General features: G+C 38.7%; 1 protein-coding gene across 8 annotated transcripts in view; it reads left to right on the top strand.

Moving 5' to 3' along the window:
- Positions 1–23,350, top strand: part of LOC149180339 (ubinuclein-1-like) — a 341,784-nt gene that overhangs the window by 237,032 nt on the left and 81,402 nt on the right. For all 8 annotated transcript variants that reach the window (XM_089416029.1, XM_089416032.1, XM_089416031.1 and 5 more), the window contains exons 10-12: positions 9,815–9,940; positions 10,570–10,710; positions 10,842–10,889. In XM_089416029.1, the coding sequence (XP_089272155.1) occupies positions 9,815–9,940; positions 10,570–10,710; positions 10,842–10,889 (315 nt within the window). The remainder of the gene's footprint in view (positions 1–9,814; positions 9,941–10,569; positions 10,711–10,841; positions 10,890–23,350) is intronic.

The raw sequence follows: 23,350 nt of genomic DNA, 5'->3' as shown, positions 1-23,350 counted from the left end.
TGAGTTATTTATTAAATTTATTGAAGATGTAGGTGTTGATTCTTGTGTGCAAATCATTACAGATAATGCACATGTTTGCAAGGCTGCTGGCATGATTGTGGAAGCTAAATATCCACAAGTGTTTTGGACACCTTGCATTGTCCATTCATTGAACTTACCACTGAAATCCATTGCTTCTTTGGAATGTTAACATTATTGAGGATGCATGACATATCCGTAACTTTGTGCAAAATCATACAAATGCTCTCACTATCTACAAGGAGTACACCAATCTATCATTGTTGAAGATTGCTGATACACAGTTTTCCTCTTCATTCATGATGTGGAAGAGGTTGAGGGAGGTCAAGACTGCTCTTGGGGCCATGGTTATTTCTGAGTTTTGGTCTTTTTGGATAAAACAGATCAAGTAGCCTCTAAAAGAGTGAAGGGCACAGTGCTAGATGATGCTTGGTGGGAGAGGGTAGATCTAATTATTCAGATCATGGACCCTGTCATTTCTTTCCTTCGATTTGCAGATACAGACAAACCCATCGTATGAGAGGTTTACGAGGGACGGGATTCTATGATTGGGTCTGTGAGGAGCATTATTCTACAGAGTGAGTGCCCTGAGTATGAGACATCACCAGAGGCCTTCTGTGGTACTATACAAGATATTCTTGTCAGCAGATGGGACAAGAATTATACACCTTTACATTGCTTGGCTCACTCATTGAACCCAAAATACTACAATCATGAGTCGTTGAATGGTGGACCTTCCTGCAGAGTCCCTCCTCACATGGATGGTGAAATCTCATAGGGGAGGAAAGATGCATTCAGCGGGTTTTTCAGGATAGAGCGTTGCATGATGAGGTGGAGGATGCCTTTGCAGAGTTTTCCACTGGCACTGGTTGATTTGTAGGATATGATGTGATTAGAGACAGGGGGGCTAAGAAGCCCTATTCTTGGTGGGCAAATCATGGGGCAACAAGCCCTCCTCTTCAGTAGTTATCCATGAGGCTCCTCTCTTAGGTGACTTTATCCTCTTATTGCGAGAGGAATTGGAGCACATATAGGAATTTGTATAGTGTGAAGAAGAGCAGGCTTGAGTAGTCTAGGGCAGAGACAATGGTGTATGTGCACACCAACCTTCGTCTTATTTACAGGCAGAGGGAAGAGTGGTTGAGGGGAAAGACAAAGATGTGGGATGTCTTTTCTAGTGATATGGGTCTGGACAACAGTGTTGAGTTGGCATTGGCCAGCATGGATCTCAATGATCCAGTGCTAGAGCCTGTTAGATTTGATGACGGTGATATTTTAGAGGGGTCATCCTCCACGCCAAGAGATGCAGAGGTGACTATGGATACAGGGGAGGAGGAGGATGCAGAGGAGAGCAGTGGTGACGATGATGATGAGGACATCGATGCTGATTCTGATGATGACTATGAGGATTGATGACTCATGAGTCATGGGCTACCTATTGCCTTGAGGCTTGTATACCTGTAGTTGTTTTATATTTTCTATTTCTATTTGCCATTGGCATTGCACCAACACTACCTATGTAACACATTTTGATTTGATGACTTAATGAGAAAACTACAGTTGTTAGTGTTTTTATCTTATTGACTTGTAGTTGTAAGTTGTCTTTCATTTATGAATCATGATTTATGTGACCACTGACATGTATTTGAATTTTGTATGTACTATGCATGCTATAGATGAAGATCTATGTTTGAAATCAATGAATTTGTATCATTAATTAGAATTTGTGTATGAACTATCTAATATATATATATATATATATATATATATATATATTTTAATAAAATAATATATAATGAATCCTACGTGTCCTGTTCCGGGTGGTCAACGTGTCCGAATTTGACACTTGAATTCCCGTATCCTACGAATCCCGAATCCCCGTGTCAGGTGACTTAGGATGCTAGTAAGACTGTGTATGTGTGTAACAACCTAGGTAAGCCTATTATTTTGGCGACGAATTTCATCCTAAGAGGTTTTTCGTCTCACTGAGTTATCTGCGTTTCTAAACACGGATGATCGACAAAGTTTTTCCCTCCAGCCTCACCCCAAAGCTAAGGTGGAATTTATCATCAAAGTTTTAGGTGAATCCTAGTGTTCTAGTTGAGACTTTTTTAAAAGTGATTTGGGAATAATTTAAGTTCATTGGCTAATTATTTCATTACAAGTCACTTGGTCTACTAGATCATATTATGTCGCAGAATTGGGTGTGTATTTTGAGGGTCTATAACGAACTGGTATGCTCCCTTTATTGGTTGAATTCTGTAAAATCTTATGTAAAAAAATATTTTAGTGCATGGTCCGTCATACTTAGATACCATGGCTAAAATATTTGAGGGTGGAAAAAAATTAATCCCTTCAAGTGTCAATTAATTAATTTTTCTGGCAAAAATAAAATTATTCCTAAGCTAGAAAATTAATTAACTAGAGTAAAAACATTAAAATGTTAGAGAAATTAAATTTTCCAAGTGGAAAAATTTGTGGGTCTTAAAGAAATTAATTTTTGGAGGTTCTCTACCTCGGGAATATTGGAAATTTGAAGAAAAAATCGTCCATTGGGCCTTGGTGGTCAAGTCAAAGTCAATTTTTTGAGCAAATTAGCTCAAAATAATTATTTTCGAGCTAATAAAAAACGAGTTTAATGAGAAGTTCGGAAATTCCTCAAAAATAATTATTTTGACAGTAGAGATAAAAAAATCATCAAAGATTTTCAAGTTGCCAATATTATTTTGATGGGGATCAAGTCAACTAGCCATTATTTTTCACTTGGAGGATTTTTCTATAAATTAGAGGCTAAGTAAACGGATTCGTTCTAAACCCCCTACGAATCCCGAATCCAGCGAATCCGACACGATTCGGTCTGGATTCGTGTCCAAATCATATGACACTTCGTGTCCTTTTCCGACACGTCGAATCCGAGGTCGTGTCACGATTTTGGGAATCGTGTCCTGTTTTCCAGGACTCGCTAGGCTCAAAAAGTGACCTGCATGGGTATGAAAAGGCCGCATTTGGTCATTACAGCCATGCATATTTTCATTTGGCAAGCATTTTGGCAGCTTCATAATTAAGTCTAGGCCCTAGTATTGATATGCTATTCATGGTAATGTTAAATTCTTAAAGTAAAAGTGACATTCTCTTTAATCTTCGTTTTCATCCTTTTACTTAAATTTTTAACATTACCATGAAATGACTCGGGATGTTTGAGAGTGGTTCCGGCCTCATCGGATTTCATATGGAGAAAGTAGAATTTTAGATTTCATTCAATATCCAGCAGACTTATCAGTTTTTCAGGATTTTAGGATTGGGGGATTGCAATGTTTCCATTGAATTTTGTCATTTATTAGGGTACGAAACTCGTATTTAATCAAGAGCACCAAACCAGGAGCTTTTGAAAATGTCGCTCCCGCTCCTGTTTTCGCTCCCGCTCCCCGCTTTCACTCCCGCTCCCAAGTAACACTGTTCCTGATGATATGGGTCTGGACACCAGTGTTGAGTTGGCATTGGCCAACATGGATCTCAATTATCCAGTGCTAGAGCCTGTTAGATTTGATGACTTAGAGGGGTCAACCTCCACACCAGCAGCAGAGGCGACTATGGATACAAGGGAGGAGGAGGATGCAGAGGAGAGCAGTGGGGACCATGATGATGGGGACAGTGATGTTGATTCTGATGCTGATTGATGCCTTAAGGCTTGTATACCTGTAGTTGTTTTATATTTTCTATTTCTATTTGCCATTGGCATTGCACCAACACTACCTATGTAACACATTTTGTTTTGATGACTTAATGAGAAAACTACAGTTGTCAGTGTGTTTATCTTACTATCTTGTAGTTGTAAGTTGTCTTTCAGTTATGAATTATGAATCATGATTTAAATTTTTAATAGATTTATCATTTATGTGGCCAGTACCACTGACATTTATTTGAATTTTATATGTACTATGCATGCTAATAGCTATAGATGAAGATCTATGTTTGAAATCAATAAATTTGTATCACTAATTAAAATTTGTGAAAGAAATATGATAATGTCTAATTTTTAATATATATATATATATATATATTTTTAATAAAATAATATATAACGTGTCCTAATGTGTCCTGTTCCGGGGGGTCAGCGTGTCTGAATCCGACACCACGAATCTCGAATCCTACGTGTCCTGAATCCCCGTGTCAGGTGACTTAGATTAGAGGTCATTTGTGTCTCGAGCGAACGAATCTTTAGCTAATGTAACTTTGTAAAGCTGGTGTGAAGCTACTGTCCCGCTGGGAATGTTTTGATAATCATAATAAAAGGCTTTGGGGTGTAGTTCATGGTGTCTCTGTTCCACTGATTTGTGGTATGAGCTGGGTACGGGCATAACTATATTGTGCTTTAATTTTTTTTTTTTTTTTAAATCGTTATTTCATTGTAGATGATAAGAACATTCTATTTGTAAGTTTTGGGCTTATCTTTGGTGATCCGATTCATTGTTGTTCTACCAGTTTATTCTTGAGAAAATATATAGTGTTTGCACGTTCCCCAACCCTTGGGCTCCAAGTTCATAGACTGTGGGCACAGGCTGACTATGTTTGGATCCTGAATATTTTATATGGTTTTCTAACTTTGCTAAGGTTGTGGTTTGACATTTATCTTTCGAAATACATTTAGCCATTGTCAAAATTTAGAAAAAAGTTATTCTCAAAAATTCTTCTAAGCATTGTACACTTGTAGATTTTGTAAATATATTTTATTTTCTAACCCTTGTTTTGCAGATGGGGCTTTCTGGAGTTTTGGGATTTTAAATTTTTGTATGTATTGGGGTTTTGGGCTATTGTAAATTCATTTATGCAGGTGAGATCAAAGGAAAATTGCTGGATTAGAGCTAGATCTAGGCCCTTAAGGGTAAGATCTAGCCTCTAAATTTTTTTGCAGAGCCAACATCAAGGATTTTTGGGCAACCATTGAAGATCTCAAGCAAATCTAAAGTTTTGGCAAGGGTTTGTAATTTTTTTAGGTCTTTATGCTAGGCATTTGCCTCTCTTGCTTAGCTGTGGCCCTTCCCTGCCATATAACCTATGTTGCACGGGTTCCCGCACCCGGGGGTGGGGTTCTCGAACCCGTCCCGGGTTCTCGCACCCAAGTACCGGATTCGGGTACGGTTTCTTCCTAGAAGAACCCAGAAGAACCGGGTTCTTCCATGAAGAACCAGGTTCTTCAAAAAAAAAGTTGGGTTCTTTTCCTTTAATGGGTTCTTGGATTCTTGGGTTCTTCGGGTTCGGTTCTTTGGGTTCTTTTAAAGGCTTGCCGGAATGAATGTCACAATTTCTTGCTGTTTCAGACTGTCTGCAATATGAGCCACAACTGTCAGTCCACTTTTATACACTCAATTTGCCTCCTACAGCTGCGGCATAGTCCCTCCTTGTTGTTGTCAAACGTTGAGCTGTAGGGCTTGATTCATATCACTGTTTACATAAAACAACTCATTGTTCACTAAGGAACAGACCTCGGCCTTCCTATGCAGACTCCTGTACCCAACCGAAGCCCTAAACAGAGATGACAATGCCACAAACTTACCTCTACTCAGCCCAGACTCGTTAAACTTTTAATTTTTTATACTATATACTATAATATGAGAAGTATACGTTTCAGTTCTTTTAACCTGAAATAGTTGCAATTAGATTAATAAAGCGCAGAAAATCTTCATCATTTTTTGCATTAATGAATGGCATTACATAAATGCATTCATACACTGAATATAGCTCTGTGCTATTCTTTACAATATAAACCGTTCAATGAGAATGTATTTCAACTCAATCATCTACACAACATTCAACCCAGTTCATTATCTACCCTCTGTCAATGGTGTTGCTTGCCCTTGCAATGTAATTTCACCATGGATCAACAAAATCCAATTAAATGGTTCAGAATTTGTTCAGGAAAAAGTAAAACAGTTCATAGTATATATATTTTAATTTTTGAAAAATTGAATCATTACATTAACATATAAATTCTGTGGTTTTTTTTAAGGCTTGTGGCTACATTAAAGTATAAATTATGGCTGCTGGCAGCATATATTTCACTGCTGTCCCACAAAACACACAAGGCAGCCCAATAAAATAAAGTTTAAAATGTTGAGTCTTTGAGAACTCAGAATACTTTAGGATTTTTTAGCGTACTCATGAGTTTGTAGGAAACTTGGCTAGTGTATCTCAGTCAGCTGTGTGTGACAAAATCTATCCCATATCATGATTCATTTTAATATGTAAACAATGAACAGTTTTTTGGTGATAAATTTTGAAATTTCAATGTCAATGTTGAATGTTCAATGATGTGCATGTTTAAATGATTATCATTAAAGTTTTCTTGTTTAAAGTTGAAAAAATATACAAATTCAAATTTCATATATATTATTAATTATAAATTTATAATATATAGAATATAGTTATTAAAATTTAATATTATTATATTACCCGACGAACCCACGCACCCTGTTTCCAAAAATGCCGTCCCCGTCCCCGTCCCCTTGCCCGTCCCCGAACCCACGTTTCCTGGCAACATAGCGATATAACCCTAGCCGCAGGCCTGCCTTAGGCCTCGACCTCCTCCACTGCCCTCTATCATCGTCCTTCTGGCCTGCTGCAGGCCTTAGTGGCCTTGTTAGGCTGCAGGGCATTAGGCCCTCTCCCCTGCCATCTTTCCTCTTCCTTTTCTCCTCTGCTGTCCCTTTATTTCCTCTCAACCTGCCTTTGTGAGCTTCCTCTCCTCCTCCTAGCCCTCGTCTTCCCTTCCTTTTCTCTTCACTCCCCCTCAGGCAACCCTCCTTACCCCTGCCGTGGAACCCTCAGACTCTTATCTTGCTGCCGGTGGCCTGAAAGGCCTCTTCCTTACCTCAGCAGCCCTCTCTCCCCTAGACGGCAGGCCTAAAGGCCTCCTTTTGCCGCTGTCTCTTCTTGGCCCTCTTAGCCTCTTTTGACCTCGCTGTGGGTGATCATTTAATTGCTGATCTAACATTGGGTGTGTAGCAGAGATCTGGAGCAAGCTTGTTGTGTTTTGCAGGTGGCCCATCTATTGAATAGGTTTTGGGCAAGTGCTCTACTTGGCCTAGGGCCATTGGTTTGCTTCTCTAACTCTCAAAACCCTCTCGGTCTCATATTTGCAGCATCTGAACATTACATATCAGTGGCAAAAATTTTAACGAAATTGGCATCAAAAGCTATGTAGCACATTCATAAATCATTCATACAATTTGGGTGTACATGGCGAGCTTGTTTCATGATTGTCACATTCTCCTTTTAGGGCTGCATATTAAGGTCTGATATAAAATAGCAGTGGCATTGTTAAAGGCATCTATTCCTTGGTTCATCTTGCATATGGTTTACATTTCTTGGGCAGAACAAATTTTAGTTTTCTCTGTTGTTAGTTGTAAATATTTCCTATCATCTTGGCATTAAGTAACTCACTGCTTCTTGAATTGGTAAATTGTGTATTGAACACAAGTGGCATAGAAAAATTTCATTATTGTTGCTCTGTTGATAATACTTATTTAAATTACATTCTTTACGTTGAGGCAGGTTACTATTGGTTTGGTACACTAACATATTTGTTGTGAGTTACCTAAAAGCTTCAAAATGTGCACTAAGATCACTCTCTAAAAGCACTTAACTTAAATTTCAAGAATATCTTGTTGAGCATCATGTTTTACATCACTTGTCTTTTGAGATCTAGTGGTCTTCATCATTCTAATTGGTATAAGAACCTTGGTATAACTATCATTCTTGTTTCATCGCTAATACCTCTTGTTGAATGATAACTTTACATTGGCACTTTATGATCTAAGGATTCTTAAACCTTCTTGTTTTAATTGAACATCTCTTAAGTTGAATGGTCATTGGAATTTCCTAATTTGACTAAAGAACATTGGTTTTATTGCCTAGTAATCATTGCCTAAGTGTTCTAAATAGATAAGTGCTCTAATTGTTACTTTGGGTTTATTGGTTGTTGATATCTTGAGTGTATTGGTAAATCATTTATCTTGTTGGGCACATCTTGATATCTTGTTGGCACTTGTATCTTGGCACATTCTCTTGTGGTCAAGCATTGTCTCTTAATTTCCATTAATAAGTATTTATCATTATAGTTGAAGATTAATCATAGCTAAAGTACTTAAAACATTAAACAATCTTAACCTAAGAAATCACTAATAGTTCTTGCATATCATTCTAAGTTAGTTGCATTAATTAAATTACTTGCAAGCATAAGATTGGTTGATAGACATCTAGGGCCACCCCTTCTCAATTTAGCTTGATGGATTCAACACCTTTTTAGTGGTTAACACGGTGACCTTGCAGTTGTCAGAGCCACAGTTTCTGCAGCGTCAGAGACATCGGGTGGTTGGAACACAGGGGGAGGTAGTGTTAATCAAGCCTTTGCTTGCTTCCCGTTGGCTTCCATTCTGCAACCTACTCTAAAGATTGGTTCCAAAACAGTTAAGAGGAAGGTCATATTTAGAATAGGCATATAACTAAAAGTAACCAAGATTCTTGCATCACACCTAGGTCTTAAGATTTGCTTAGCATACAGGTTAGTGAAGCATCTAAGTAGCGATTGTCCATCCGGTTACTTGGTCTCTAATTGACAATAAGCAAGAAGTTGACTCCATAAGGCACTGGTCTCACATTTGAATTTAATCTAATCCTTAAAACTTGTTAAAATTAACCAAGTAGTTAGGCCACTTAGTCGTGTCTCTCGGACTCGTTGGTTATCAACTTGTCGTCCATTTTCACATTTCCATAGGGACTACCCCTCGTAGTCTGCTGTTGGGGGACATCTAGAATGGAGAGGTCAGGGATCAGAGTGACAACCCTCGACCTGAGTTGTTGTCACAGTACCTGTACAATCTGAGCGACAACAACTGTAACAATGATGCTGATTTTGATGATGATGATTGATGAGCTACCAACTACCTTGTAATTGTTTTGTATTTGCTATTTCTATTTGTCATTGGCATTCCTAGTCATAAGTCCTCAGGACTCGGTACCTATGTAACACGTTTTGATTTTGATGACTTAAAGATAAAATTGCAGTTTATTGATAATCTCTTTTCTTTCTCGTATTGGATCATTGATGAATCTGTCACGATTGTATTTGTATGCATAATGTTACAAACTTACAATGTGGAATCTAGATGTATGTCTGAATTTGTATCATCATGACAATTTGTGTAGTTATGAAATATCAATTTAGAATTATATATATATATATATATATATATATATATAACGTGTCCTACGTGTCCTGTTCCGGGGGGGGCTCTACGTGCTCCTTGTCAGACTCTCGAATTTGCGTGTCCTGCGTGTCCTGTGTCCCCGTGTTAGGTGACTTAGCTAATTTCATGTAAATTAGGGATGCTCACCTGTCTGTTCCCCATCTGAATGCTCCCATCGTGGAAGGGGATGGACTCTTATGTTTTTCTTAGAATATGATCAATTGATGTGGAAGTTTTATGGAGTCTGTTATTCCCTGTGGTTTTTATTCAGTGCTGTATGTGCATTCATACTTTACATTTTTTGTTGTTTATTGCGACAAGTTCATGGATGCATGGTTAAATCCTGGTTTCTCAATGCTGTCTATGTGATACACTGACCAGTTTACAAAATGTTATATATACACTCAGTGAATTCTACTTTTATGTTTGAATACTTAAGTTTAATTTTCATCTTGGTAATCAGGTTGAAATGTAGCAGCCTAAGTTGATGTAACTTTTTAGCTATTGATTTGGCTACAGTTAATATGATAATAGATACTGTTTCTGTACAGAGGAACCTGAAAGAAATGATTGAACTAGGAAAATCAGCTAAGCAAGAGAAGGAGAGCAAGCTTCAAGATATCAAAAGAGAGGTGACTGAAATGGTCAAAATGCGAGTATCCTCTTTGAAGTCCAAGGTATATTGGAAATCATCGTATCTCCCCCAGTCCTTTTTTCACTTGAAGTTTGCTCCAAGTTTTGTCCAGGATGCAGCTTGGAAATCAATTTTTTGAATGTAAATCAAAATCTAATTTATGGCTCGACCTAATTGAAATTTCTATGCAGAATAGACACAGTAGGCCACTGTATGCAGGATTGGATTGTAATTTTGTTTGCTGTTGTCTATGAATGCTTTTGTGTATTTGTGTTCTATAAATTTTTTCTTTCTAGTGTTCATTGCCATTCCAAAATTTTGGATTAATCAGCATGCTTGACATCTAGTAGTTAGCAGTTAGCACTTAACCAGTCTTCAAAATAACATATGGTAATGGTTTTCTAGAATGAAACTTCTGAGGTGAATATCAAGCTAGACACGTAATGAATATGGTTTTTGTGATAAGTTCTCCCCAGATTATATTTGTTTGTCAAACTTTTCCTACTTGAATGCTTATTTTGGTAGAACCTAGGTCCTATTTGGTTGGAGCTTTGATGTCTTTGTATAGCAGTAAAATATGAAGAACAATATGGATTTTATATGTGTGTTTGAACTTTGACATTGGCTTGATGGTTGAATACTGAAGATTGTGTATGTGTACTACTAAACTAGGGAACAGAACAACAAGAAGGTTCTTCCGATGATTTTCAGGGGTTACCACCTTCTGTCGAGAAAGGAGCTTCAAGTGGACGTTGTAAATGGGATACTGCAACAGAGGATCGGCTTTGTGACCTTTATGATCAGTATATTGAGGTGCTGCGTTTATTCCTTTCATTTTATTTCAAGGGACTGGCATGATATTTTATCAAGTTGAATAGTGCAGAAACTTTTGCCTTGAATATGTATTAACAGCTTCTAGTGATGGTTGCTGTGTTCTGTGATAGGGTATGGATGAACACAAGGGCTCACAAATAAGGAAGTTGTATGTGGAGGTATTTCTAATATTCCCATGCCTCACTTTGTTCTAGTTGGATTATTTTTCTCAGTCTCATATGCTTTGTACAGCTTGAAAAGTTTGCCATTCTTTATTGACTCTAGTGGATGGTTCAAAGATTCTTTTGGATTTTGAGTGTGACCAACTTCATTAGTCGCTATATTCTACTTGAAAGCATCTGTCATTTAAAAAAAAAATAAAAACAGGAGAATTTCATTAATATTTGCAAATTTTTTGTACAAAACCATGGGAATATGTGGAAGGTCTTATATTCTAGGAGAGTTCTGGTGATTCTAAATCTATCCACTCTAGTCATACTTTTCTGGCAACTTTACATTTTTGCCAAATGATTCTCCTAGATTTCAATGCTTAAAATAAATTACGGTTGTAATTATGGAGATAACCAAAACAGAAAACAGAATCAAAGACCCAAAAACAAGGAAAAGAGTGGGGGCACCTGTACACCCATGACCTAGGGGTGTATGGCATCTGTGAATCACTGAATATGAGTAGTGTAGAATAATGTATATGCTAAACAGTAATGAACTGGTTGATTGTATTGATAAAACGATGGGGGAGGACCACTGTTTACACCTGTAGAGTAAAAACTTGTTACTTAAAGCTTAAGTCACTGATAGGAGTTATAAGGTCCTTATTTCATAAAAGTGGTATTTTTAAAATTATGGGAATATGATATTTATAAATACACATTATTACAAAATTCATTAGCATAACATAAAAGAACTCACGTACATACTACATAGAGTCTTGCTGTCGCTCAAATTGTACAAGCAAGATGCGACAACGCTCAGGTTGGGGGGTGCCAATCTGATCCCTGCCCTCTCCATTCTAGCTGCCTCCCAACAACACGCTATGGGGGGTAGTTCCTATGAAATGTGAAGATGAAAGACTTGTCGACAACTGACAAGTTCGGGAGACACAACTGAATGGCCTAGCAACTTAGTTAATTTAACAAGTTTGGTGATAAAATTAGATTACTTTGAAACTCCAGTGCCTTAATAGAGTCAAAATACTTGCTTAATGTGAATTATATACCAAGCTACTGGATAAATAGTTACTGCTTTAGGATGCTTCACTATCCCATATGAAATGAAACACCTAAAACTAAGTGAAATGCAAGAGCTTGGTTTATTTTAAATTAGATGCCTATCTAAATTAATCCTTCCTCTCAACTGTTTTGAAACTAGTCTCTAGTGTAGGTTGTGAGAGAGAAACGAGGGGAAGATAGCAAAGGCTATATTAATGATACCTCCCCTGGGGTTCTAACCACCCGATGCCTCCGGCCCTGCAGAGATTGTGGGTCTGACCACTGCAAGGTCATCGTGTTAACCACAAAAGAGGGTCTAGGCTTTGCAAGTTGGGTGAGAAAGGTGGTCCTATCTCTCTATCAACCAAACTTATGCTTGGAGGTAAATTAATTTGTCCAAGGGTAATCCTAGAATGCAGGTGCAAAATATGAGTGATTACATGAGATGAGATTGTTAAAGGTCTTAAGTACTTAGAGACAAATTACAACGATATAAAACAATGAAGTACTTAACAATGCACAATGACAATCTTCACCACAAGAAAGTGGTCGATAAACCAAATAGATGGCACTAGAAAATGTTATCAAGATCAAAATGGACAATTACTCATGAAATGAAAGTAAATCCATGCTTCTTTCAGCAATGCCAATTAGATGATCTTCAAACACAATTAGCAATTCTTCAGATTACCTTAAGATTACTCTTATCATGATTTTCATTACCAATTAAGTGCTTTTAAGAGTGACTTTATTTGCAAGATTATAAACTTTAGATATGAAGCTTACTTGCAACAAGTTAGTAATTCCACAAGAAGCAATATAATCAATTATCCAATTATCCACTTCTTTAGCAATGTTATATCAATGACAAGTAGAGATACTTTAAAGACCAATGTCACAATAATGCTAGCTATCAATGAGAGAAAGAGAACATTAGTCCACAATATTATTCCTTAGAGCAACAAGCCAATGTTATCAATTCAGTTAGCATTTTAGAGCACTTATGTCAATGGAAATGCAAACAGTGATATGCAGCATGCTTATGCAAGAATGAAATGTATGCCAAAATACAATGGATGCAATGAGATGGCAGCCAAGAAGATAATGATGACAACAGTAAGAAAAACACCCAACCACACAAGAAAACACTTATTCATGATGCTCAATATGCTAGGATTGAATGCTTCAATGCCCAATGAAATTAGATGATTGTCCACTACTTTTTGACACCACTGCTATGTTTAAACTTTATATCAGACCTTTGGTTTTTATGACAGTCCTCCAAAATGATAAGAGATGCCAAGAAGTGCAAGCCCAATGAGTGCAAATGATATGCCAATGAGAAAATATGACTGCAATCTACTTATTATGCCACTGTTATGTGATTTTATCACTGTTTTAGATGATTTTTGATGGCTTTAGCAAACATATGAGATCTTGAATTTACCCAATAGTCCTTCAAGTGTCACTTATATGCAATTAATTTAACCACAAGATTAATTTTTAATGCCCTAAGTGAATGATTAATGAGATTAGGACTATTTTAGGTGTGTTTAGGCCTGGAATACACTGCTGTCATAAAATGCTTCAGAATTCAAGTGAAATATTGATGAGGCAAAGAGGGTTAGAGGGAAAACCACTAGGCCTAATGGCCTTGCTTGTGACTACAGAGGCTTCCAATGAATTTGACCACCATAAAAATGCCGAAATTTGATTCCTGAAGGCCAACATCTTCCCTTCTTGGCTAGACGTTGAGCTTGGAGGGGGTCCAAGGGCTAGATCTTGCCTTCCTAGGCCTAGATCTACCTCAAAACCCTAGCGGAAATGCTCAATTAGGTTGGATTTCACACTTGGAAGAGTGAAACCCTTCAAACCCTAGGTCTTGTGAGAAAATTGGAAAGGAAGAAAGATTATCTTTATGTTGATAATTACTTGTGATGTCTTTATATTCTTATTAACTTTCTTATGTTTTCTTTTGTCTTTGTTCATCAAGCAATTACCAAAACTGAAACAAAAAGATCAAGGACACTCGATGTAGGCAATCAGCCAGGGCTAAAACCCCTATATAGGGGAAAGCCCAGTGAAAGAACTCTTCCTTCAGTAATTCAAAATGAGATGGATCAAGACCTTAGACCAATAGACCTTCCTCCTCCACCAAGTCAACCTTCCAAAATGATTCAACAACCTTCAATAGTCTGTTCTTGTTCAACAGCTTCAACCCAACAACAATCTAGAAATTCAACTTCCCAGCTTCAGAAGTTCGACCTCTAGCAGCAGAATTTCGGCCCAACAACATAACAAAAGTTTTGACCCTTCCAGCCGCTTAGCAGGCTTCACATGTGTGAGAGAGAGAAAGAGAATTTTGACTTCATATGTTTGATATGAACCTCCTTGTCCTTTGCTAGCCTATTTCACCTTCTTCCATGAATTTTGCACCTTTTACTGCCCCAACAATTGCAGATCTAACTTGGTGAGTGAGTGCTTCAAATGAGGTCGAGTTGCTGCCTTTATATAGTAGTTTTTGCCCCTCAGTTTAGGCCGACTTGTCCAGTTTGAGGCCGACTTGGTGGAGGAGGCCTAGAAGACCTAATTTACATGAAAATAAATTTCTTTCTTGACAAATAAATCCCAAGAAGGGTTCTTTACATTATGACATGGACAAGGACACTTGACATAAACCCTAGAAGCCTGCAATGGAGGCTTTGACCTATAAACAAATGACCCAAGCATGAAACCCATGCTTTAATAAGTCAATTTCTTTAATAATAAATTTTCTTTTTCTTTCTTTTGATAAATACATTACATCATAACTAAAATACAATTATGAAGACTGAATCTAGTTACAATCTTCAACACTCCCTCTTAACTAGGGAGGGATTAATAATTACAAATATATATAGAGGTACATGGAAGATCTCCAAAATGAACTACAAAGAGTTCTAGCACACTCAATGCTGCAGACTAGATGCCTGAGCAGGGTATTGTATCCGGGTGGGACTAAGATGGACTTAAGCTTACAACTACTCTAGGTACTATAAGGCTTACTTGCTAACCATCAACCCAGGATCTTGGTGCATATCCAAGGTTGGAGCTCCATGACCAACGCCACCCTCCCTCTTTGGGATCTAGACATCAACACATAGGCCGGCCAGATGTCCTCCCAAGCATCTGCCATTAGATGCTTCATCTCTCCCTAATAAACTAGATATATCCATTTGTCCAAGCATGCTTCCCAAGTGTTCGTCTTTCTTTTATGGAGAGATTTACCTGTTCAAACACAAACCCCAATCAACAATAAACTTTCAAATATACATATAAGTAAACACAAACCTTCGGGGTCCTCAATCTATGCAAATTATCAAAAACTTTTCTTCTTTCATTTCTTCAGAAACACCAAGACATCCTCAATACATTTCAGATCTATTCATTCTCCGATTTCTTCTACAAGGTATCCATCATGACTTATCATAATATGCCATCCCTCTCAATTGGGGAGATGTACCTTTTTTTCTTTCTTCTAAGCATGCCCCGTCTTAACTTTAGGCAGATCAACAATTTTCTTTTTCTATAACATTGGAGAATCTTCAACCTTTCACGACTTCGTCAAGGTCATCTTGATCAACATCCTCCTTCATCATGCTTATTAATATCATACGAGCTTCTTCATGATCTTGAAGATTATGTACCTGCAAAAACTTGAATAGCAAGTACAAGCAAAATACATATACAAAAGCATGAAGTTAGCTATATCACAATTATGTCAATATAATGGAAGCATCAAAAGAAATCAAATACTTTAGACATCAAATACCTAAACCTAGTTAGGTGTATAATCAACAAGAGACACATTCTAGATTTCAACCTCTTGTTAGGGTTTTGTTACAAACCCTAGACTACATCATCAAGATTTGAAGCAACTTAATCAAGATATAAGTCTCATTATATCTAGGGACTCAATATTACTATCAAAGATATATGGCAGATTCTACCATGATTTATTGCAAACCCTAGATTCCATCTCTAAGACACAAAGCCTTAGATGTCAATAATTCATTCAAATGATAATTCTACTAAGCATTTAAGGTTTCAACAATTTTAGACTCTGCTAGGATTTGTTACAGACCCCAAATTTTACTATCAAAACTAAATCATATTGGAAAAAATATCATTATATACTAGAATATCAATCTCTACTAAGGCTTTCTTACAAACCCTAGGTTTCACAGACTAAAACATGAGTATCAATAAACATATTCGCATATACATAACTAGGATTTCATAATCATGCACCAACATATCACAACAATATCTACTAAGTAAAACCAAGACACAAACATCAATACATTAAAGTTAGATATACAACAATTTTGACCAAGCTAGGGTTTTGATTAGATAGACAAACATACACCTAGGATCTTACTACAACTATCACAAGGGTTTTAGCTTATAAACCCTAATTTATCAAACCCTAAAGATATATGGTTTAGACATTAACAACAAACCCTAAAGGGTTGGGGTTTCTATCATAACAATACCAAAATCCTAAACATCAAAATAATAGGATTTCTAGATTTCATCAACAACCCTAAGTAGACTAGGGTTTCATAATATTGACATACCCTTAGGTTAGCGTTTTATAGTGTATCTTTCTAGGTTTCCACAAGAATGATAATGTAATGAGGGTAGATTCAATCTAATGATTAATCACCCTAACAAGAATCCTTGTGATTCAAAACCCTAGACATAGTGATGTTAGTAATGTAAAGAAAAATTTAAAAGAAGAATGATCATACCTTTTACATGAAGAGAACTTTATAACAAAGTTTATAGTCTAAGACATACCTTGAGTTGTTCCTTAACAAACCTTGTAGGACATCAATTCTTGAAGAGCTTTTCTTTGCAACAAAACTTCTTCCATGTTTCAAGTCTATCTTTTGAGGTCTCCTCCATAACCTTTGAGCATTCAGCAAGCTTTCCTAAATAAGGAAAATATAAAGAAAGATTATTAGCTTACAATACAAACACATTTTGATATGAGAGAGAAACCAAACATAAAAGAGGAGACAAAACAAGATTCTTATCTTTGGTAAAATGGTGAGGGCTCCCTCTTAATGCAATCTTGAGGGGTACCTATAACTTATCGAAATAATTAAAAAATGTTCTAACATGACATGTTAGACCTATAAATTCTAGAAATAAAAACACGAGGGAAAACATTGCAAAACTTAAAATAGAAGGATATGCAAAGGATTGGTCCTTAAGAGTCCCTAGCAAATAAGTCTTTGACTTCAGATACTTCTGCTTTGTCCTTCTTTGGTGGACCTCCATCTACAACATTCACATGTTCTCATTCTCTCCTCCTATTCCTTGGACTCTCAGGATAGTGACTTCTATAGTGACCCATCTTATCGCAATTATAACATTCAATCTTTGATAGGTCAACTTTCTTCTTTGGTCTTTTGAACTTCTTTAAGGTTCCCTTCTTCTTGTGATGAACAAAATAGGCATTAGAGATGGTTTCTTCTTCATCCTCCTCCTTGTCGTTTACTAGCGATACTTGAGCTTCTTCTTGACTGCATGCATTCCACATTTGCTCAGATGTTGGTGTATCCTTCCAACTGTCAAGTCCTGATGCAAAGGCACTCCAAGATTTTGGTAGTCCTATAAGAGCAGTAATTACGAGCTCCTTTTTTGGAACAACTTCATCTATTGCTTGGAGTTCATCTCTAATTCTAGATATCCTTATAAAGTAGGATGATACAATGTCGTCTTTTGTCATCTTAATAGTCCTTAATTCATTCTTGAGACTTGTTATTTGACCAATGTTCTTGATTGTGAATAGTTTGGAAAGAGCCTCATACATTTCTTGAGCGGAATCTATGTTGGATATGTATGGGATGAGGTTGTCCTTTATTCCATCCACTATTAGTTTCATACTGAATATTTCTGTTTCTCTAAACTTTTCTTTCTCTGCTTCACTTGATTCATCTGTAGGCTTCTTGATTTTTTCTTGAACAAGATTCAAAACTTTGTTCTTTTCGAGAATAAGATCTATCCTCTTTTTCCAAGCCCTATAGTTAGAGGCTCCTTCTAGTTGTTTTCTGCCTACATTGAGCTTGACATAGTTCTTGTAGATAGTAGAGCTTGATCCCCCTTTCTTCAATAGATCTTCAACCTGCCTTGTTCTTCCTTCTTCACCTTGGATTTGAAACCATGTTAGAAAAACAAAATGTAGAAAGATTTTCTTTATGTTGATAATTACTTGTGATGTCTTTATATTCTTATTAACTTTCTTATGTTTTCTTTTATCTTTGTTGATCAAGCAATTACCAAGGTCCAAAACCAAAACACAAAGATCAAGGACACCAGATGTAGGCACTCAACTAGGGCTAAAACCCCTGTATAGGGGAAAACCCAGTTAAAGAACTATTCCTTTAGTAATTCAAAATGAGATGGACCAAGACCTTAGACCAATAGACCTTCCTCCTCCACCAACTTAGCGTTCCAAAATGATTCAACAACCTTCAATAATCTGTTCTTGTTCAATAGCGTCAGCCCAACAACAATCTAGAAATTCGACTTCCTAGCTTCAAAACTTCAACCTCGAGTAGCAGAATTTCGGCCTGTTGAAGAAAGTGTAACTAGGTTCAGTCTTCATAAATGTAATTTTGATCTTTGTGCTTGTAAAAGAAAAGAAATATTATTTTTTAAATTATAAAATGAGTTTCTTGCTCATTGCATAGGTCTAGCATGTGTTGAAGTGCTATAGGAAAGTCAAAGAGTAAAAAAAAATGTTGAAGAGCTCTTCTTGAGCATATATATAATGTATATGAGTCAACCTAGTGTCTGTTGAAGTTTCTAATTTTTCCTTAGTTAGAAACCCTTCATGCATTTTTTCTGATTTATTCCTACCTACTTGTTATTTTTTCTTTAACAAGTTATTTACAAAGTAAATACTAAAAATAAACACCAGTGCATGCTCAACATATTACAGATCAACAACTAAAAGAAACAAGAACAAACACACCACATGACACCATTATTTTTGGACCAATGTTCCTGGAAAAATCTAATGCGGGAAAATCGGTGCAGCTATTTGAGGGTTTTCTTATTAAGCAATATTAGAGTACAATCTGGGTGCCGAAACTGGACTACCTAGCAGAGAATTTCCTTAGCAGTTATACCTCACAGTTTGAGAGAAATCTCTTGGCTGAAACCCTTGAAAATCCTTTTGGCAGTTCCTCGACACAAAACTGCTCTTGCAACCCCAACGTCTGCCCAATCTGGACTGCGTTAGCCCCTCTCTGTCCCACGCTAGCCCTGCGTTAGCCTTTCTTGGCCTGCGTCAGCCCAAGAGGCCCTCCGTCAGCTTTCTGGGCCTTTGTGTTAGACACGTTGGCCTCTCTGGTGCTCTACGCAACACTTGGCTGCCTCTGCGTGAGCCCTTGCTGGCTTTGCGTCACTCTCCTTGGCTGCTGCGTTGCTCTCTCGACACAATCTCTGCCTTCTCTGTTTCTCTGTACTCAATGCTCCTCAGCTGCTCTCCCGATCACTGATTCTATCTCTATTAGCAAACCCGCTCTAGAGAATAGAATGGTTGATCATCTGGTGTGTTTTCCAAGTGACCCTCAGGCCTCTTCTTATACATTTCCTGTTGATATCTCAACGGCCAAGATTAAGTCCCTAATCAACGGCTAAGATTAGATCTAGCTTGATCCATGTCTTTTGGACCACTCTAACAGAACTTCATATTAATACACATTAATATTTTAATTTCCCTAAGTTTAGAGTTGGGGACTCCATTAAATTTTTTAATTATTTTAATATCTCCTGATCTGTTTAGAATCTGCCCAAACCCTTTCTGGGTATTGGAGATCTCATGTGCCCCAACCTATCCACCAAATTTCATGGCTAGAGCACATCCGATGCTACCCCAAATCAACACCCCCTCTTAGCGAGGACTGTGCTCTAGCAATACTCCTCATTGAGTATTATTCTGATCATCCGGCATCAGTACCTGTGCTGATGCTAGGCCTTCCTGCCCACCATCCTATGCACTGCTGCCTCTTGTACTGCTGCCCATGGTTCTGCCACTGCCACTGCTGCATCTGTATGACAACTCCCTCTACATCCGTGCTGCTGCTGGTCCTTTCTCCCAACATTGCATATGCACTGCACCTCCTCTCATCATGTTGCATTGTGCTGCCCACTGTTGCATTGCAACTCAGTTACTGAGAAGTAAGTAACTGATCCTCCAATTGACCTCGCTGTTGGGCTAGAAACACCTAGTGAGGCTGAAGCTCCCTCTGCTATTGACAAGTGCTCCCTCTCTAACCTCTGCGTTGCTGCAACAACTCTCCTGCATTTCGCACCGTTGTACACCTCTCTGTGCCATCCTGCACTGTTGCGACACTCTTGTGCCTCTTGCACTGCTGTAGCCTGCAAGCTCTGCGCTGTCTCGGGACTTCTGCACTGTTGCTCTATCTGTCACTCCATCCGCATTCGTCTCTACCCACTCAGCCAGTCCTGCTACTCCTCATCGAGGCTCCCGTAGCAAGGTCTAATCCAAGAGGCTGGGTACCTCAAGGATCCTGCCCCTCATCACCTATAGTCCGCTTGACTATAGTTTGATGTCTCCCCATTTCCGCTCAAGTGGTGCATGTGCACTCATGGCACAATCATCGTTTGTTAAAACTTCCTTCTCTGCCCGTGCTGGCGTTGCCTTAGTCTCAGAAGACTCTCCCTTACTCTTCTTCCTTGGGCACTGGGTCGCATAATGACTCATCTCCCCACAGTGGAAGCACTTGATCTTGGAGAGATCTTTCTTCTTCCATTCTCCTGCTTTTCCTCAAATGCTAGGGCCACATCCTCCTCCTCCTGCTGAACTTTGATCCCTTTGTTGTTGCTACCTATCTTTGACTGCCGTCTGTTCTCTTCCTGGCGAAGAGCTACCCACATCTTGTCCCAAGGTGGGAGAGTCCCTCTGCTCAGGATACTCTGGAAAAACACTTCCCAATCTTCTGAGACAACATTCAGGGCTGCCCTCACCATAAGCTCCTGATCCGGTGTCGCTCCTATAGTAGTCAATTGGTCTCGAATCTCATTCAGTTCTCCGAGGAAGGTGCCAATCGATTGACCCTTCTTCATCTGATACGACCTCATATGGTTCTCGAGCAGCATTCTTCTCTGCACAGAAGTATGCTGGTACAGGTTCTTGAGAGCCTCCCACATCTCAATTGCCATTTCCTTCTTGGCTATATGTGGTACCACATGATCCTTGACCTCGTCAAGGATAATGCACTTGGCCCTCGCCATCGTCTCTTCGTACTTGTCATTATCATTTGGGTCGACTGGGATAGCTATCATCTTCAAGGCGAAGTTCTTGACATGATTCCTGTCAAGCACTGATAAGATTTTGGCCTTCTAGACTGCAAAGTTCAATGCTCCGTCCAGTCTATCTTGGTCTCTTACCCCATGTAGTGCCATGACGCTTCTCTACTTCCCTTCTGGAAGTTCTCTGTTCAACTCATTTGAGTCTCTACTTCCCGTCTAGAAGTTTTCTTCTAGACTCCCTTTGAGTCCTGATTTCCCTCCTGGAAATCCTTCTGCCGCTTGTCGAGATGTCCCCTACTCTGGTCGTCTTGTGCAACTGCACTATTGATCCAGGTTCCTGGGCTAGAAACACTCAGTAACAACTCCTCTGACCCTGCTCTGTCAGGTACTGTTCTGACTACAGTACCTCACTAGCTCCACTCTGCAATATTCCTGCAACCTTCTAGACCCCAACAACTGCCTCTCTGTGAACTGCGTCAGCCCCTCTCTACCTCATGCTGGCTTTGCGTTACCCCGGATGGGTCTGTGTTAGCCCTGGGATGCCTTGCATCAGCCCTCTGGCCCTCTGCGTCAACAATGCTGGCCTCTCAGAGGCTCTGCGCAGCTCTCGACTTCTTCTGCGTGGCTTTGGCTGGCTCTGCGTCACACTTATTGACTTCTACGCTGCTAGAAACAGCTTTTGTCACCTCGACACAACTGTTTTCTGTTGCTATTGCTCCGCTCGGCTGATGTCTTTTAGTCCTCCTGCGATCTGCAATCACGCTTTAATACCATGTTGAAGTTTCTAATTTTCCTTAGTTAGAAACCTTTTATGCACTTTTTCTGATTTATTCCTACCTATTTGTTATTTTTCTTTAACAAGTTATTTACAAAGTAAATACTGAAAATAAACACCAATGCATGCTCAACATATTACAGATCAACAACTAAAAGAAACAAGAACAAACACACCACATGATGCCATTATTTTTGGACCAATGTCCTCGGAAAAACCCAATGCGGGAAAACCGGTGCAGCTATCTGAGGGTTTTCTTATTAAGCAATATTATAGTACAATTTGGGTGCTGAAACTGGCCTACCCAACAGAGAATTTCCTTAGCAGCTATACCTCACAGTTTGAGAGAAATATCCTGGCTAAAACCTCGGAAAATCCTTTCGGTAGTTCCTTAGCACAAAACTGCTCCTGCACCCCCAGCATCTGCCCAATCTGGACTGCGTCAGCCCCTCTCTGTCCCACTTTGGCTCTGCGCCAGCCTTTCTTGGCCTGCATCAGCCCCAGGAGGCCCTGCGTTAGCTTTCTGGGCCTCTGCATCAGACACGCTGGCCTCTTTGGTGCTCTGCGCAGCACTTGGCTGCCTCTGTGTGGCCCTGCGTGAGCCCTTGCTGGCTCTACGTCACTCTCCTTGGCTGCTGCGCTACTCTCCTGACACAATCTCTGCCTTCTCTGTTTCTCTGTACTCAATTCCCCCTCAGCTTCTCTCCTGATCACTGATTCTATCTCTCTTAGCAAACCCTGCTCCAGAGAATTGAATTACTGATCATCTGGTGTGCTCTCCAAGTGATCCTTAGGCTTCTTCTTATACTTTTGCTATTGATATCTCAACGACCAAGATTAAGTCCCTAATCAACGACTAAGATTAGATCTGGCTTGATCCATGTCTTTTGGACCACTCTAACACAGATTCATATTAATACACATTAATATTTTATCTAAGTTTAGACTTAGGGACTCCATTAAAAATATTAATTATTTTAATATCTCCTGATTTGTTTAGAATCTTCCCAAACCCTTTCTGGGTATTGGAGATTTCATGTGCCCCAACCTATCCACCAAGTTTCGTGGCTAGAGCACATCTGATGCTACCCCAAATCAGCAGTTTCTAGATTAGCCCTCCAAGACAAGCTAAATCCTCTTGAAGAAGAGAGCCAACAAAATGATATAAAATGCAATCATGTATAGTCGGCTCACATATGGAGACACATCCTTTTGGTGGATATGTCGGCTCAAATACAAGGACAAACTACTATATAAAGGATCTTGTATCCTCGCATTTAGACAGTCACATCTTCGCATATCT

The sequence above is a fragment of the Pinus tabuliformis genome, chromosome 3_2 (assembly GCF_031772625.1).
Source record: "Pinus tabuliformis cultivar Carrire ecotype Pingquan chromosome 3_2, CPIR1, whole genome shotgun sequence".
NCBI lineage: Eukaryota > Viridiplantae > Streptophyta > Pinopsida > Pinales > Pinaceae > Pinus > Pinus tabuliformis.
The sequence above is the reverse complement of the archived record's forward strand: the minus strand, read 5'-3'. Positions and strand labels throughout refer to the sequence as shown.